The following is a 17,667-nucleotide window of genomic DNA, read 5'->3' as shown; positions in this document are numbered from 1 at the left end:
TCTCTCTCTCTCTCTCTCTCCCTCGCCGGTCCCCATCCACAAGCTCATTAAGTCGAGCATCCACAGAGAGAGGTTACGTCAGCCGAGCCCACACCACACTGCTCCTCTCCCATTCTGTGCCATCCCGACCCCATCCTCCTCGGTCGATATGGCCGCGCGCCGCGCGCCGCCGCCGCCGCGGGGACCGGGGACCTTACAACGGGACGGGACTGCAGGAAATGCAGACTTCAACGGCTCCATATAATTTCCTGATCTCGCGACGACGTGAGCTGGTCCGGCCGGCCGGTCTGTCACGTGACGGCGGGACGTGCGCGGCCCGTCATGACCCGTACGGTCTCTGTACGTGCTACGTGCCCCATTAGGCTTTTGCTCCCCGGAGAAAGTCAATCCCCACTCCTTGCCCGCGAACCCCTCTGCTGCATCGCGTGTCCGCTGCACTTTGAAGCTCCTCTTTCCTCCCTTTTGGTCTTTTTCGGTTAAGTTCCCTCTCTCTAGTTCTCTCCGCCTGAATCACATCCTACATCCCGTCCCCCGCCGCCGCCGCGCCGCCGTGGATCGCGGCCCAGTCGGACAGTTGGCACGCCCCGCCGCGTGTTACATCAAACCGAACCACGCAACGCGCAGGGGAGTGATAACCCTCGCCACGCAAACACATGTCCGCGGGCCACGGGTAGCTCGCCTGGAAACAAAACTCTGATCCCTCCCGCCTCCGGGCTTGCCGCATTTTATTGGCCCGTACGGTACGCGTCTTATAGGACAGGTGGGGGGGGGGAGGGGGGCTAGGAAGCGTCCAGCTGATTACCGTCTCGTTTCTTAATCCCCGCGCAGGACGGCCGCGAGCCCCTCCCCTCCCCACGCCACTATACGCCGCCCTACCGCCCTCCTCCCCGACAGTAAAGGCTCATCGTGATAATTTCCGGTCTGGTCCAGAGGAGGCGTGGCGTGGCGTGGCGTCGGCTTAATATCGCAGCGAGTCGCAAACGACGTCAGGCGAAGTCGTAAGGAAAGCTCATAATTGGGTACCCGGGCGGGGCGTGCCAATATCCTCCCCCCTCTCTCTACCCAACCCGCCGAACGCAACGCCACACACAACACCAAGAAGAGTGCCTTGCGTCTATATGAAATTGGCCACTTGTGGTCGCCGGAAGAGACTCGCGCGCGGGGGTCGGCGTGTGCGGGGTGAGCGCGCATCTCCTGACCTGCAACGTCCACTTTTGGACGACTGCTTCCGGTCTTCTTCATCCTCTGACGAGTTTCAAAACGGGTCGGGCTGCCCTACGACCCGTGAACAAATGGCGCCTGCAAAATGCTTGCATGCCGACCTGGTGTCTGTTGACACCCCAGGTACGCCCCCCCCCCCAAAAAAAAAAAAAAACAGGTGCTTGAAATCAAATGCATTCTCTTGAAACAAAGTGCAATCGCTCGAGTAAACTGAGTGCTTGCTTGCACCTCTTTAAATAAAGTGCACTAGATTTCAAGTGCCCCCCTTTTTTTTTGGTGTAGTGCTACCGCTGGCCGACCTGTTACCTTTATCACCACCATCACAATATCATCCGTATCGAAACATTTCGAGCAAGCGGTGTCTGATGGCCGTCGGCTCATTGCCGTCGTCAATATCGGTCGACGTCGATCTGAATCACGGGCGAGAAACTGGGCCGGGAACGGGGAGGAGGAGGAGGAGTGGGGTGTGGGAGACGGTGGTTCTCACCGCGACGCAGTTTGATGGTGACTTACAAATCGGCACGTGTTGGGTACTTTGTGTGCAGCGCGCGCGGTCTAATGAGAGGCGGGCTGGCACGCGGCACAGGAAGGAAATGATCTGCACACACTGCTCGGTCCACTTTCGCCGGCGGTGTCACTGCACCGGACCCGCGCGACGCAACTGCAACTCGTCCCTCGGATAGGTGTAGCAGGGCCTTACCCCCGAGACATTTCTATTTCTCACAAAGCGGCGCGCGAGAGAGTTAGTTGATGCTCGTGTTGAACCTTGAACCCTCCAAGTCTCCACCACACACCACACCAGCGACCAGCGCAACGGCGGCGGCGGTCTCCGGTTTACCTTCTTCTTCTTCTTCCCGGTCGCTCACGTTGCCCTTTTGCCCGCAGGTGTGCGCGGTGCTGCTGGCGCTGCAGGGCGCGGCGCTTGCCCAGCAGAGCCACCCGCAGCTGCAAGCGTACCTCGCCCAGCAGCAGCAGCTGCAGGCGCAGCAGCAGCAGCCGGCCAGGCAGCAGTACCGGCTCATCCAGGCGGCCGCGGCGCAGGCGCCACAGGTGAGTGTCGTCCGCACCGCCCCCTAGAGCTCGTTCCCGCCCTGCATCGCCGTCCTTAAAAGGCCTCCGCGGAGCTCAGCAGCAGCAGCCGCAGCAGCAGCCCCCCCAGGAATGCCTGCGTGCGGTGCGTCCTTTCGCGGCGGGAGGGAGTCCTTAACCTTTCCGTCCAGGCGGGGCGCTCCGTGCGGGCTACCGGCGGGTAATGATATCATCATCTTTTTACTGCGCGAGGCCGACGGCCATTGTGTGTGTGCGCCCTCCTCCGGGCAAACAACAACAACAACAACAACGGCGTGCTCCACCGCGGACAGCAAGACAACGGCGGCGCGGGCAACAACACCGCGAGGGACCAGCTTATTAACACCCAGTGTGGCGTTGTTGCAGAGGTACGTCCAGCAGCAGCAGTACGCCGAGGAGGACGCCGGCCCCCAGTACCAGCAGGTGGCCGCCGTGCCGCGCGCGCAGCCCCAGTACCAGCAGCAGCAGCAGCCCCTCTACCGCACGGCGCCCATCGCCCAGTCCCAGCTCCGGCTCAGGCCCGGCGCCGCTGGCCCCGCCCAGGAGCAGGAGCTCCAGAACCCCGAGGACTACGACGTGAGTACTGACTGCCTTCCAGGGCCTCTCTGAAAACAAACAAAATTAAACTCTTTTAAAATTTCGGTGAAATTGAAGATGAAATAGAAAACAGTGGTGGTGGTGTTTGTTGTATTATAAAGCCCTAGCACTGGCTTGTTCGTCGATCATCGATTCAGTTTTTTAGTAGTTCCCCCCGGGCGACGTCGGGCGCCTGGTGAGCAGGCAGTCCCGTTACGCACAGCTGTAGGGCGCGGTTGCCTACCCCGTGATCCGCAGGCGCCAAAAGTCCTGAGGTCGCCGGAATAGTATGGAAATACTATTTTAGAGTCCTAGTAACGCATAACGCTCGGCTTTACTTGTGAATAAGCATTTCGCATGTGCGTCATAATACTGCATTTCTTGTCCCCGCGCGCGGCGGCGAACGCCTGGCGGGCGGGCAGTCCCGTTACGCACCACTGTACTGCGCGCTTGCCTAGCCCTCGCTCCGCAGGCGCCCGAGGCCAATGAGAAGTTGCCAATACTTTCAGCAATAATATTTCGCGTCCACTCCGCTCACCAAGACGGCGGCCGCGCAACAAAAAAAAAAAACAATACGGCAAACTTACTCCTGAACCTTGTACCCGATCTCCTGCCGGCGAGCCCCGCCCCCATCGCGGACATCTGGCCGTGAGAGAGGCGAGGCGCGACGCGGCCAGTAATAATTAGTCTCTGACCGACGCCGGCCGGCCGGACCGGGCAGACCATAGCGCACCATAGTTAATGGACCTGGGCCCGGGAGCGCCGCGCCGCTCTTGGGCAGCACGACGGGCAGCGAGTTTTGACCGACGGCCGAGCCGACCGAGCCGACCGGTGCGGCGCGGCCGGGGCAGGGCAGGAGTGGTTATAGCGGCAGGTGTGTTGCAACATGTCGCGTACGATCTGGTGCGCTGACCTACCCGTGCCGTGCGGGTGGATACGTGAGGGAATTCCCTCTTCTCCCCCCCTCCAACCTCCTCACTTCGCCTTCTCTCGCGTCCACCACTGTCTTCTCTGTCCCTCGCGTCGCGCTCTCCGTCGTCGTCTCGCTTATCCTCCGCGCCTTGCCGGCCACGGTGTGACGTCACGGGCGTGTCGGCCCGACCCGGCCCGGCACTGTCCTACACGCAACACGACACGGGACGCGGGGCGGCCGCCGCTGCTGCAGCTGCAGGTGTCTCGTCCTGTCGGACAGGCGCGCCGGCGGCCCGGCTCACTTTCACTTGCAGCTGTTCCGCCGGCGGCGCGGCGTGGCGTGACGTCGCCGTATACTGGTTAGGGGCATAACTAACAAGGAAAGAGAGGGACGCGCGGGAGGCGAAAATGAGGAGGAAAAAAATAAAAAGAAGACAAGGCCGCGCGCGCGGGGGGCTCATCTCGCGGCGCGCTTCCCTCTTTCCGGCACATCCATCCGCGCGGCCGGCGGGCGCCTCTCATTGGGCCGGAGTTAGGTAAGAGAGCGTCGGGCGGGACTCCGGGCAGAGTTGCAGCAGGGACTACGGGCAGGGGGCAGGGCTGCAGGGACTCCAAGCAGGGCTACAGGGACTTCGAGCATAGGGCTGCAGGGACTCCCGACAGGACTACAGGGACTCCGGGCAGGGCTACAGAGACTCCGAGCAGGACTGCAGGGACCCCGATCGGGCCGGAGCGGTGCAAGCGCCCACGGGGACGACCTATACTACCTATCGTGATTTAGCGACCGGTCGCAGCGGTAGTCGGGCAGGCCACGCTGAGATAGGATCTCCCGACCCGATGTGCGGGAGTGCAATCTCCATATCCGTGTCCCACAGCCCCTCTACTCCCCCCCCCCCTTTACCCGGCGGCGCCCGTTCCTCACCCGAGCACCACTCGTGTTGCAGCCCAACCCCCAGTACCAGTTCGGCTTCGACGTCAAGGATGACCAGTTCACCAACTACCAGAACCGCAAGGAGCAGCGCGACGGCGACAAGATCACCGGCAGCTACAGCGTCGTGGACTCGGACGGGTTCATCCGCACCGTCACCTACACCGCCGACCCGAAGGAGGGTTTCAAGGCCGAGGTGACCCGCACGCCCACCGACATCGTCGTGAAGCTGCCCACCCCGCCCGCCCCGCAGCTGCAGGACGCCTACGGCCAGCAGAGGCAGCTGGCGGCCCGTCAGCAGCAGCAGCAGTACCTCCAGGTAGGCGCCAAGTCTCTAGGGATGCCTAACCCACATTTACTTCACTTCTTGGCCTACGGTCTCAAAAGGCCTCTGGGACTCCCGGACTCTTGCTAATCCTTTCCTCTCCCTTGTCAGGCTGGACCCGAGTCCCAGCAGCAACAGCAGGCCCAGCCCCAGCAGCAGCAGTACCTCAGGCCGTCCTCTGCTTACGCCCAGCCCTCCCCCGCCCAGCTGCAGCAGCTGCAGCTGCTCGCTGCCCAGCAGCGTCAGCACGGCGGCCAGCTCCTGCGTGCCGCCCCCAGCTCCTCCGCCGCCGCCCACCAGGCTGCCGCTGCCGCCGCCGCCCAGCGCGCCGCCGCTGCCCAGGCCTACTCGGCCCAAGCTTCCGACGAGCAGGCGGCGTATGCCTCCTACCAGCAGCAGTAGGGCCTGGCAGCAGAGGCCTCTAGCCCCGGCCATCCCCGGGCAGGTCGAGTTCCTAGCGAAGCTGCGCGCCGTGCTGCGCGTCCTCGTCGTGGAGGACCTTTGGAGCCAGGCGGGTTCCATTTCGGGCCTATTTGGAGCTCGTTTGGCCCCATCGATTTGGAGTCTGTGTGGAAAACGTGGTGATTTTAATGCTTCTAATTTATTGAAGTTTGTCATGGCTACTTTGGTGAAAAACAAAATCAAACGCGATTTCCATTCTTTAAGTGCCAAAGTGTCATTCGATGACTTGTTTGTTTCAGTATTGTTTGACACAACTACGTCTAGTGTTATTTAAATAATTAAAATTCCTCCCTGATGCTGGCCGTTTTACAAAAATGATGTTGAGTGTCAAATTCTTTGTGAATTTTGAAGTCAATTAGAAGGGGAAACTCCGCTTGCTCTTATTGCCCTAGAGACGTAGAAAATAAATATACTTACATATTCCTCGGTGGAGAAGATTTGACTCAAGGATTAATCAACCAAAATATGATACACTACTTGTTCTAGATTTGTTTAGTACTGTTGTACAAATATGTGTAAAGTGATCTCCTGTAACGTTTTTAACGATTTTCTTCTTGTTATCTGTCAGTATTGTTCTTCTTCTGTTCTTTCGATAACTGGCGTATATTCTGCTTCTTTGCAAACACAACATTAGCGCGGGGTTCCCTTCGCGCTGTGATACCTTCTAGTTTTATGAAAAGTTGTGACATGTTACCTCGTCCAGAACATGTGCTCGAAATACATATATAAAGGACGGTTAAACCATGGCTCTACTGCTTTGCATCCCCTGCACTACAGACATTTATTATTCATTTATTTCTCAAAGCAAAATACTGCATTCTTTTAAATTAGAGATGTACTATACATAAAGTGGTGCATTTCAGTAAAACAATGCAGTAAAAAAAACATCATCATAAAAAAATAAAAACTCTCTCATATCTGCAGCGACTAGAGTTAATTAAGTCGCCCACCTCAGTCTTGATCATGGAGATAGTCTCTCCCCATGGTCTTGATATGGCGGTCAAGCGAAGTGGTGGCCGACGTGGTGCCTGACGCCCCACTTGTAGTGGCCGTGCTTGTCAGTCTTCACGAAGCTGTGCACCGGCCCCGTCGAGCCCATGTGGCCGTGCCGCTTGACCCTGGACTCCTCAAGGTCCTGGTCGGAGGGTCCATCGTCCTCGGCGCCGGGTCGGGCGCCGCTCCGGCGCTCCGGCGCGTAGGGGCCGTGCTGTCGGCGCACGCGCGTCACCTCGGGAGGCGAGGTGGACGAGGACGTCGTGGGGGCAGCGGTGCTCGGCAGGTGGTCCAGCATGTGCGGCTGCGGCACCACGGCCAGCTCCTTGCGCCGCATCTTCTTGGACTTGAGCCTCTTGACGGGGCGCCGCATGAGTGGCGGGGTGGTGATGGTCTCCTCGGGCGGCTCGGCGTCCACGACCCCGCCGTCGCGTAGCGCCAGCTCCTCGGCGAGCAGCGCGGCGGCCTGGCGCTGCGAGAGCTCGGCCCGGCCCGACCAGGACAGCGGCTGCCGGCGCTGGCGCAGCAGGCGCCGCTGCTCGGCCACGGCCTCCTCCTCTTCCTCCGCGGCCAGCACCTCCTCCTGGCGCCGCTTCCACGCCGCCGCGGCGCGCTCCCAGGTGTGCAGCGGCAGGTCCGTCGGCCCCGGGGTCACGCCGTGCAGCGGCACGATGCCTGCGGGTGAGCCAATCACTGTTAAACCAGGTGCGTGCGTAGGCGGAGTCTGCAACTACTTGGTCATCTACTGTGTGTGATTGAATTAACTACGTGCCCAGTGCACCCGCTTCTCGTGGAACTTACCTTTTCTTTCCTCGCAAATCCTTTTCTCACCATACCCCCGCTGGCGACTTCAATTTCTCCCCGTCTTCCGCATGCCATGATCGTTGTGGGTCCTGGAAGGTATCCTGGGGCCCCCTCCCCCACATTCACCCCACACTGTGCCGCACGCTCCACTGCACGGTGCCGTCCGGAGACGTCTTCACGTACGTCTGAACGTCGCCGCCGTCGTCCTCGAAGGCGGAGGCCGGCCACTCAGGGACGCCGTAGGAGGTCGCGGGAGGTAGCTGGGGACGTGGTCGATGCGGTCGGAAGAGATGGAGCTCGGAAGGAGGGTGCGGATGGTGGTGGTGAGGCTGGGACGGAGGGTGCGGATGGTGGTGGTGGTGCAGGGGGGGATGATGATGATGGTGATGGGAGGGAGAGGGGGGATGGTGATGATGGTGGTGAGGACCCGGGTGATGATGATGATGGTGGTGATGCGGCTGTAGTCCGATGTGCACGTGTTCGTCATTGTTCCCGTTCTGGACGTGGTGGACGTGGAATTTGACGATCGGAGGGTGAAAGTGGTTTTTCGATGGTGGATGGGGATGCGGATGTTGCTGGTGGTGTTGCGGGTGGTGCTGCGGCAAGTCGTAACTGAAGGCCGGCTCTTCTTCTACATTGCCGAGGTGGTTGCCGTTCACATCGTTCAGCACCGTTTCTCCGTTGAGCTGTGTGGTTTCCTCGTCGTGGTCCTGGGGTTGGTATGGTTCCTGGGGGTCCTCGTTGACGGCAATCGTGTGTTCCGGTCGCTCCGTGTCCTCCTCATCGAAGGAGGGTGCCGAGAACCCCGCGTCGGCAGCCTCGGGCGCGTCCCAGGTGGACAGGGAGTCCGAGTCATTGACGCTTCCCTGGGAGGGCGGCGGGGGCCGGGGCCTTGGTTGCTCTGCCGGGGGCAGCGGCGTCGGTATGAACGGAGCGCTGTTCGTCTCATTCAGTCGGTCAGCGGGAGCAGGACTCGTCTGCTTTTTGTCGACCGGAAAACGAATATTCTGTCCAGTATTTTGTCGAGGACGAGTGTGCGTCGAGATACTCGTCGACAAAGCTTCCAGGGACAGTTCGTTGACCGAGTCGTCGTCCTCCTCGTAGGGCGGGCCAGGTCTGCTGGGGCGATAGGGATAGCCAGCGGGTCTGCCCGGACTGAACGAGCTGTCGGACGGACCGAACTTGGGCGGCACGCCGGCTGGCGTCTCCAGTCTATTGGGAAGGCCTTCGCCCTCGTCGTCGTCCCCGGCGGCGAGGATGTACACTGGTGCTTCGTAGGACGTCGGCGGTGACGAGTAATCGCGCAGGTTGTCGTCGTCGTCTGCAAGCGCCCCCGAATCACCATCCCCGGTCTCCAGCTGGAAGTCAGGGGCGGCGACGAACGTCGGGTGGAGGTCGCTGGCGGCCTGCGCGTCGTCCACCTCGAGCATGCGGTTGATGGCGTGCACGTCGACGCGCCGCATCGCCCTCCTGAGCAGGTGCGCGTTCCGCATCCAAGTGCCCCTCAGCCTGAAGCGCTGCACGTAGTGCGGCGACAGTCTCGGGGTGAAGGGTCTCGCCGGCTGCACGGACTCGGGGGTCGCCTCCTGGCGGACGGGCGGGGCCACGATCTGCTCCCGCGGGACGGACTCGGCGCCCTCCAACAGCCCCGGTGTGGCCGGGGGCCGGCGGGGTCGCTGCAGCAGGGGGAGCAGGGGCCGCCGCAGGGGCCGCGGGGGCAGACCCCCGGGCAGGCTCGGCCTGAAGTCGCTGGGTGGATCTAAGAAGCCAACTACAGAGACGTGCGGGATTACTGGCTGGCGTGGTGAGGGGTGGGGCAGTATATGCGTCTATTCACCATCTAATCAAATAACTAAGGGATCAAATTTAACAAATACGTACTACTTGTGCGTTTGCCTTTGTAGCCTACATAGGTTGATATTGTGTGCAACAAATAACTTTTGACAAGCGGACAAACCGGTAGAAGGTTACACAATTGCGGATAAAGGTTCAATCTACGTGTAAATGCCTCGAAATGCTTCTTTTTACCTCGATCTATAGGCAGTGGCTCGGTGGTAGTCTCAGGTATGGCTGTCGTAGTCCCAGGATCGTCGGCCACGAAGATGGCCGTGGTCGTCTCCTCACTCTGGGCTCTGGTGGGGTCCAGGAACACCACCAGCGCCAGCACCAGGGCCTGTCACATCACACCCTGCGTCACTATCTCACTCGCACCACGGGCACCGGTGCGCTCTCCCTCGCACTCACACTACTTGTTTCCAGCATGGCTGCCTGCTCGACGCCCACGCGATGTCGCTCTGCTGTCGAGTAAACGGCGCCCCGGGCCGCGGCCGCCTCTTATACTGAAAGTAAGAGTGCACGCAGGCGCAGGGGAGCGGAAGGAACGCGCAGGACCCACCCCACCCCGCCACGCCCTGCCCCGCCGCGCCCGCCACGCCCCGCGGCGCAGCGACACAAGCGACACTCATCAGAAAACAACGCACTACAATGCACCATGACCGCCACCCACGGTGCGTTTTGCTAGACGAGATTTTCAGACTGCGGTGAAAACATCTTCAAATTAAAAGCATCAAAATTTCTAAAATTTTCTTTGTAAAAATTATTTCTTTGTTAATACTTCTTTTGACAAGTCAATTCTAAATCGTAGGTGCACCACCAGATTTTTCCCCTCTCCAGAGGCGTGACATAACTCCCTCCATTTTCGGCAGGACCCGCCCGTGAGGGTGCAGCCCGAGCAATTTTCACCGCCACTGCTATGAAAACGCTTGTCTCGCGTTTTTGTCCTGTTCTGTCCAGCGGCGCGGCCCTTGCGGACCGCCGATCTTGTTTTCTTTTTTCGGCGAGGTATAGACGAAAAACGCACCACTGGCTCTCTGTCACACTGCAGCTGTTTGGTTTTCGCTCGAAATACAAACATCCGGGTTCGACCCAACACCTGCACCTATCCGGGGATGTTTTTGCTCGCGGCTGATTTTTTGTTTGTACCCTTTTCCTGTATACCTACCGTTACATCCTCCCTCATCGTCCTCTTAACGCGACCAACAATATGCGCGACAGCGATAAAAGTCCTAGCTGACATCCCACTGAAGGAGTCAGAACCATATTCCGCCAAATTTGACTCCTGAGAGCTGAAAGTGACTTGCGCTTACCCGTGCGATCCGGGTGCAGGAGCTGGTCAGCAACAGAAAAACGATCGTCACTCGAGCACGCCCACGGCCAGGGTGCCGCTGGCTGTGGGTACGTCCTGATTTCGAATGTCTTCGTCTCGTAGTTCTAAGTGAAGAGCTGCAAGAAATGGCTGCGAATCGATGGGAGCAAAGGAAGCTATTTCACGCTTGAGTAGCGCAGGCCGCGAAACAATTTGCTTTGATGTTTCGGATCAAGGTTCTTGGATAATACGTCGTCGTGTACGCTGCGGAAACAATTCAATTCGTTTTATTGGGAAGTGACATTTCAAATTGCATAATAAAATAAATAATTATAAATATCCTAATTCTCCTATTTTTGCCCTAAATTATTTACAATAACAGTCCTACTCTCCTCCCCTTCAACTTTGCGTAGCCGTTGAAGACTCTTGCGGGGATGTCGCCGTTGGCGCGGCAGGCACCGTCGACGTGCCCCCGGATACTCCACCGGGCAGCACTCCCGACGCGCCGATAGGCCCCACCGCGGCCACGACGCCCGGCCCCGGGGCCTGGGGGGCGACGTCGGACACGTCGAGGTTGAGAACAGCGGCCGCGTCGGGCGAGCCCGGGGCAGCGCCTGGCGTCGGCGATGACGGCGGAGTATCAGTGACTGGTGAACCACTTGTGTCTGGAGTTGCTGATGAGGCGGAGGTGGGTGCTTCTGAGGGCGAAGCTGAGGATGTCGTCGAGGGCTCCGCTGGGGGTGCAACAGAGGGCATCGCTACAGGTGCCTCTGGACGAGTATCTGGAGGTGGCGCGGGGGGAGCCACTGATGGCACCAATGAGGAAACATCTGAGGGTTGGGAAGGGGGTGCCCCTGACGTCGCCGATAAGGAAACGTCTGATGGTGCCACTGAGGAAATGTCTGAGGATAGCGTGGAGGGTGCAACTGATGACGCCAGTGAGGGAATGTCTGAAGGTGGCGTTGAGGGTGCCACTGACGGTGTCATTGAGGGAATGTTCGAAGCTGGCGTAGAGGGTGCCACTGAGGGGAAATCAAGGGTTGAGTTGGTGTCCGCGATGACTGCTGGTGTGGTTGGAGGCGCCTCTGCTGGGGGCGATGGCGGCGCGCTCGTTACAACTGGCCCGACCGGGGATGAGGGCGCCGCCCCCACGGAGGCCCCAGGGACCGCGGTATCACCGACGACGGTTGCGTATCCAGGGGCGGCCACCGACGGGGGGTCACCGGGGACGCTGCCCGGCGGACGGCCACAGGGGATGCACGTGGGCTTCCCCGGCACCTCCACTGTCGGCCAAGCGCCTCGGTCCAGCGCCCGCTGCATCTCCCAAAACCTGCGCACAGGAACGCTTTCACTCTGTGTGCAGCGCCAGGCGAGCGCCCCCAGGGCCTCCGGGCAAGCCTCACCTCCGGAGGTTTTCCTGCACGGCGGCATGCAGGCCCTGCGGCACGGGCGGCACGCCGATCGAGCCGTTCTGGCTCCAGGGCGCCCAGCTGATCGGGGGCGGCGTGACGGGCAGGGCCGCCGGCTGGACAGGGTAGGTGTACGGCGGGCACGGCGTCACCTGCGGCAGCGGCGGCATCGGGGGCAGCGTCGGCGGCACTGGCAGCCGCGGGGGCGTCAGCGACGGCGGCAGGGGCAGCGGCAGCGCCACCGGCAGCGGCAGGCCGCGCCGCCACCGCCACCGCCACACGGAGGGGCGGGCCTGGCGGACAGCGAAGAGGTCAGTCAGCTCGTCACACACACGGACAAGCATGAGGGACAAGGGACACAAGCACTATGAAGCAAATGTGACAACCCCTGGAGGACCTCGTCCGTCCCTCGTCGTCACGACCTTACCGCTGCCGTGGCCAGGGTCACGAGGAGAAGTGCGACGGGAATACCCGCCACGCGGCGTCGCATGATAACTTGTTGTCCGTCTGCTCCGCGCGGCCCGGAGAGTGAAGAGGGACAGCGGTCCGCACTGGCGCCTTAGGGCTTATTATAGGCTTCTGCCCGCCGCTCTCCGCTCTCCGTGAAGGACAGTTGGAGGCAGGCCACCGAGCCATCAGCGACGTCTCCGTGTACGTACCTACCGCGTCGACGCAGAGACACAGTGACAGGGCATTCCATCCTCTACATCATCGCCCCCGAATCCTTAGCCTAAAACGGACAATATCCTCGAGGGATACCTGATTGTTGACGTTTATTTGATTGACTCGATTTTGTCGTCTGAGTGTTTGCTGCCAGGAAAGGAACACGACTTTTCTTACGGTGAACACCACTTCAAATTTGGCGCGTTTGGCCGATGAGACGCCGAAGGGACACGAAAACGGCCCGAACAGCTCTTCGGCTTCTCTCCTGCCTGTCGTTCGCAGTACGCAGCACTTTCCTCTCTCTCCCGTCTTCCATTTCGAGGGGTTAACTGTTTTGTTTTTGCATCTTGCTTGGGGTTCTTGTTATTGTGATGTCGACGGATAAAGGAACTGTAGGGTTTTGTCTTTTCTTTCAATAATTAAAGTCAATTTTAGATTTGGAACGGCGTTAGACTTTTATGGGCGTCAAGAGGATAAGATTCGCCGTGATGATTCAGTATCCGATGGGTTATGAATGTTGATCAAAACGGTGTCGCAGGAAGTCTGTTTGATTTGTCAATAAGTAATTCACCCTCTCGTATAAAATGTGTGACAGCAATATTAAGTACCTTTTGGAGTTATCAAAACGTCCTGGAAACGACTCCTGTGCCGATTGCGGTAGCTTAAGTAAGTAGTAGTGAGCGACAGTTGGAGGAATGGGGGTCGTCACTTATGTCAACGAGTCCTTTGTCAACAGCGTAGCATTTCAATCAAAACTTTCCCCAGGATTCATTCGAATAATTTCGTCTTGTGTTTGACACTGGTTTCTTTACTTGGTCTTCAGCGCTGCATACCAGTTGATATTTTGATCCATAAGTTGGGTTAGGTTGTTTGCCAAGTGAAAATAAACAGTCAATCTATAGTTTAGAACATGTTCATTTTATTTTTTTGTTTGATGTGACCTATTACATTTTAAACTTTGATTTTTCTGCTGTAGATCCAGAATATGCATCATACAACATTGGCATCTTTGTGTGTGCACGATGTGCTGATATCCACCGATGTATGGGTTGCCACATATCCAAAGTGAAACACCTGACTGCAGATCGTTGGGAGGATAGCCAGGTCCAACGAATGAAAGATGTTGGTAACAGAGCTGCCAAAATGAAATATGAAGAACGAGTTCCTCAGTGTTATCGAATTCCTGATGAAAATGAAAATCAGTAAGATTCTAGCGTTTTTATAAGTACCTACCCTCAAAGTCTGTGTTTTCTCTTGCATGACCTTATATGTTTGTTTTTATAGAGTACTTCTAGAACAATGGATATTTTCTAAATATCATCGTGAAGAATTCATACATCCGGAGCGTCAGTCTTACATATCAGGATATATGGAAGGCTTTTTGATGAAAAGAGGCAAGGAATCTTCCTTGTATTTGCCAAGGAAATTTGTTTTAAGGGAGGTTGATGATACTCTTAAATACTACATTAAAGAGGTATGGGATCCACACAAATTATGTGCCCTTTATTTTTATCAGTTTTGTAAATTTCACTGTAATTGCAACAATTTTTTTTTACCCAGACTAAAGAACCCAAAGCAATTTTAAGAATATCAGAGCTCAATGTTGCCTTTGCCCCTAAAAAAATTGGTCAACCTAATTCATTACAAATAACTTTTTTGAAAGATGGGTCAACAAGACATATTTATGTGTATCATGATGATCCAGAAACGATTGTGAACTGGTATATGGCCATTCGGAGTGCAAAATTTAATCGGTTGCATGTTGCCTATCCGTCTGCAAACGAGTCTGAGGTATTTGAGCACTTTATCCTTCTGTGTATTTCATTCCATTTTCAGAAAGTAACATTTTTATTTTTATAATGTAGCTGGTGAAGAGACTTACTCATGATTTTGCCAGAGAGGGATGGTTGTGGAAAACTGGACCTCGAAGTAGTGATTGCTATAAGAAACGATGGTTTACCCTTGACAATAGGAAACTTATGTACCATGATGAGCCATTGGTAAGTTAAAATTTGCTTTCTTAAAGAAATTATCATTCACCGGTATGCTCTAAATATTTTCTAAGTTTGATCAATCTCTTCCTGGTTGTGTTTTAGGATGCATATCCAAAAGGTGAAATTTTTTTGGGACATATGATGGATGGATATGGTGTGCGAGTAGGAGTTTCTGCTAAGATAAAAGATCAAGGATATTCTTTTACTCTCCGAACTCCAGATAGGTCATTTCACCTATCTGCGGAAACTGAAGAGGATAGAGATGAATGGATTCAAGTTCTTGACCAAGTTCTTGAAAAACCTCTGACTCCACAGGATAATGCCAGTAAGTTTCCTGGCAGTTCTAAAAGATTGATGTTTTGTACAATATTTTCATTTGCCGTATTTCTTTCAAATTTTAACACTGCTTCCTTTGTTTCAGTTGCAGTGCGCTTGGTTCGGAAAAGAAATGCTAACAGTAGTATTAATATCTTTTCTGCAAGATAGATGTGCTGTATTGCTTTAATCATGAGAGAAGTGCCCTTCCTCATGCTTTAATGTAATCTTTAACCAAATTTATTTCTACATGATTAGTTGTCAGATTCTGTGGTATAGAAGAGAGAATTCTGTTGACAGTTTCCTCTGCATTGCTTTCCTCTCCCTTAATTGATATCAGTATTTTAATTATGTTAGTACCCCTATTCTAACCCTTTAGATATATATTTTGACTGCTTTTTTAACATGAATATTTATACAAGCTGATCAATATAAGGGCAATTTCATGATCATGAAAGTCTTCTATGACTTAACCATTTTCATTTAGTTGTTGCACTGGTAACTTTTCAGGGAGAGGGAAGCAATATTTTTAAAGGTTGTGCAATGTCTAGAGTAAGGCTTCTTGATCAAACTTACTAATCAACTGTAGTTTTCTGTTTATTCTAGGTACTGTTCTTCTGTGGAATCAGTTTTGAGTTTTTGTTAATCGTTGTATTGTGATACCTCTTTTTAGTAATAATCTAATCTGTGCACAGAGAGAGCAGCATATTTGTTTATAAACAATTTTATTGCTAAGTTTGATCTAGAAAAATGTAGTAGTTGTAGCTGGAATATTTGCCACTGATTACTACTGTTTGCATTCTTTAACTTTGCAGACATGTGGATTAAACTCACATATACATAGATACATTTATCTGTATCTACTTGCTTTTGAAGGCATGACTAATTCAGTTTTAAGATTTAGCAACTCAACTCTGGTTTGATTTCTACATACTTTTTTCACAGGAAGTTCTCTATCAAATAATACACCCTTAATATTGTAATGCTTCTGATGCCCTTTTATGTGTATTTTGAAAGTTAACTGTCATAGTTTTTATAACCGGTAATTTGAGTTGTATTTCATTATTTTCCAGTCCTAAGGTTGAATCTAGGGTTACAATTTTTTTTTGAGCCGTTAATATTTTGATGTTCATTGAATTTTTTTTAGTTGAAGTTGTTAATATTAATTGTTGCTAACCATGTATGTTTTGAGGAGAGTGTATTTCATTGTGTGTATGTCATTGGTTTCATTTCACTCTCATTTAATGTGTGTTATTCCTGCCGGCAGGTGAACTATCTGCTCTTTGTAGCAGCGCTCTGTATTTAATGAAATGGATTCTCTTGACTTTCTTCAAAATTAACTAGCCAGAAACATATTTCTATTTGAAATAGCCCCCTATTAGATGCATGCTCTATTATAACTATTATAATAGTCGTGTTCTGGAATAGTTAAGATTGATACTTTTACTGATATTGCTACTGAATCTTTAAGTAGAAATTTTTTATCTAAAGAAATTTTTCCACTGGTGATTTGTTGACTGTGCAATTGTATTGGTAATCACACATGATCTATATGATTATGTGTGGCTTACCCAACGTTTATTGCATTGTTTTAAATGTCAATGAGCTGTTCATATTGATTGCCATTCCAGCTTGCCCACCAGATGTTGAACATTCTGTTCTGCCCTATCTTGCCTTCAAAGGCTAGGCATGCTTGTTTCTGGTTTGACCCTACACTGATAAGGGAAAAATACTGTGTTAGAACATACTGAATTGTGCCTTTTGTAATATTGTATGTTTCTTTAGATCTTTTTAATTTATGTCAATCAAGAATATATGAATGAATTTACATCATCACACAAGTGAGGACCAGTTTATTGCGCTCCCTGCAACGGTAGAGTAAGTAGAACTCCGATATCACAACAAAAATGGTTTTCCCTCGTCTTCTGTCGGGAACACGCTGCTCGAGAGTGGCCGAGGGGAGGGCGGAGACGCTCATCATTGCTGGAGCTCGGGTCGGGGCGCCACGACGCTGCTGCGCGGCGGCGCGGCGCTTGTGTGCGTTCTGAATGGAATACCATTTGCATACTGCTTTACTTGACCCGGGCGGGGCACCCGCAGCTGCCGACGCTGCTGCTCTGCGTGGCTCTATTCGAGGCTCTAGCAGCGCTCTCCCGCACACACCTCTCCGCGCCAAATTTGAATGAAGTAACGCGCGAAAGAATAAGCCGCGCGCCCGTGTGTGTAAATACGTCGCGTGTGTGCTTACGTGCGGGCACGTGTATGCGGGCGGGCGCGTGGTGTGTGTATGTACACTCATGAATGCTCGCGGGATGCAGTGCGACGCGCCCCTGCTCATCAAGGCCCCCCTGCCAGCCTGCACCCCGTTCGCTCTGCCGCGCCCGGGGCCTTTCTGGGACACGACTGCAACATCTGGTGGTACCAGCCCCGGCTGCGCCTCCTCCTTCCCCCCTTTCCCCTTGTCGCCTCATCCCCATTTACTGTCCAGTCCAGATCCCCATTTTCTCTCTCTCTCCCTCCTCCGTCCCCTGAGGACTTAGGTTCCAGCGCGCGCGTGCCCTCCGTCCCCTTGCCAATCTCCTCCCCCGGGCACCGCGCCCCCACCCCTCTTTGCAAATCAAGGGTGATTTAAAAGGGCTCGTAATCTCGTCCCCACGGAGATTAGCTCGGATGGGACGGGCCAAGGGGCGGATTGGTGCGAGGGGACACGGGGAGGGCAGAGGACGGCGCTCTGTACCGTGGCACCGGGCTCGTCGGGCTCGGGTCTGTACCCCTTCCTCCTCCTCCTTGGCGACCAGATCGAAGCGACACAATTGCGCCCTCATCAGGGCCGTTCGAGTGGACAGGGCGGG

At 54.9% G+C, this 17,667-nt stretch overlaps 4 protein-coding genes across 5 annotated transcripts in view; 2 read left to right on the top strand and 2 right to left on the bottom strand.

Annotated features, from left to right (window-relative positions):
- LOC113218378 (cuticle protein) overlaps positions 1-6,233 on the top strand; it is a 7,900-nt gene extending 1,667 nt beyond the window's left edge. The window contains exons 2-5 of the mRNA XM_052273699.1: positions 2,107-2,271; positions 2,656-2,865; positions 4,722-5,024; positions 5,142-6,233. Of these exons, the coding sequence (XP_052129659.1) occupies positions 2,107-2,271; positions 2,656-2,865; positions 4,722-5,024; positions 5,142-5,432 (969 nt within the window). The 3' untranslated portion in view covers positions 5,433-6,233. The remainder of the gene's footprint in view (positions 1-2,106; positions 2,272-2,655; positions 2,866-4,721; positions 5,025-5,141) is intronic.
- Positions 6,234-6,240: 7 nt separating this feature from the next.
- LOC127750956 (uncharacterized) lies at positions 6,241-9,644 on the bottom strand. Of its 2 annotated transcripts, XM_052273698.1 has the most exons (3): positions 9,534-9,644; positions 9,318-9,462; positions 6,241-7,160 (listed from the first exon to the last, which is right to left on the bottom strand). In XM_052273698.1, exons 1-3 carry the CDS (start codon positions 9,549-9,551, stop codon positions 6,493-6,495), a joined length of 831 nt encoding a protein of 276 aa, XP_052129658.1. In that variant the 5' UTR covers positions 9,552-9,644; the 3' UTR covers positions 6,241-6,492. The 2 variants fall into 2 exon arrangements, 1 of the variants encoding a protein (XP_052129658.1); XR_008011914.1 differs by lacking the exons at positions 9,318-9,462; positions 9,534-9,644 and adding an exon at positions 7,287-9,306 and having other exon boundaries at positions 7,014-7,160.
- A 1,050-nt stretch (positions 9,645-10,694) lies between these two features.
- On the bottom strand, positions 10,695-12,388 carry LOC113218379 (uncharacterized). The gene is made up of 3 exons (XM_026438707.2): positions 12,271-12,388; positions 11,838-12,136; positions 10,695-11,764 (listed from the first exon to the last, which is right to left on the bottom strand). Exons 1-3 carry the CDS (start codon positions 12,331-12,333, stop codon positions 10,834-10,836), a joined length of 1,293 nt encoding a protein of 430 aa, XP_026294492.2. The 5' UTR covers positions 12,334-12,388; the 3' UTR covers positions 10,695-10,833.
- A 418-nt stretch (positions 12,389-12,806) lies between these two features.
- LOC113218363 (arf-GAP with dual PH domain-containing protein 1) lies at positions 12,807-16,656 on the top strand. The gene is made up of 7 exons (XM_026438676.2): positions 12,807-13,172; positions 13,483-13,708; positions 13,791-13,980; positions 14,067-14,297; positions 14,372-14,506; positions 14,603-14,825; positions 14,922-16,656. Exons 1-7 carry the CDS (start codon positions 13,091-13,093, stop codon positions 14,984-14,986), a joined length of 1,152 nt encoding a protein of 383 aa, XP_026294461.1. The 5' UTR covers positions 12,807-13,090; the 3' UTR covers positions 14,987-16,656.
- Positions 16,657-17,667: the final 1,011 nt, after the last annotated feature.

This window comes from Frankliniella occidentalis, unplaced genomic scaffold (assembly GCF_000697945.3).
Source record: "Frankliniella occidentalis isolate FOCC.00 unplaced genomic scaffold, Focc_3.1 Scaffold294, whole genome shotgun sequence".
Lineage (NCBI taxonomy): Eukaryota > Metazoa > Arthropoda > Insecta > Thysanoptera > Thripidae > Frankliniella > Frankliniella occidentalis.
The sequence above is the reverse complement of the archived record's forward strand: the minus strand, read 5'-3'. Positions and strand labels throughout refer to the sequence as shown.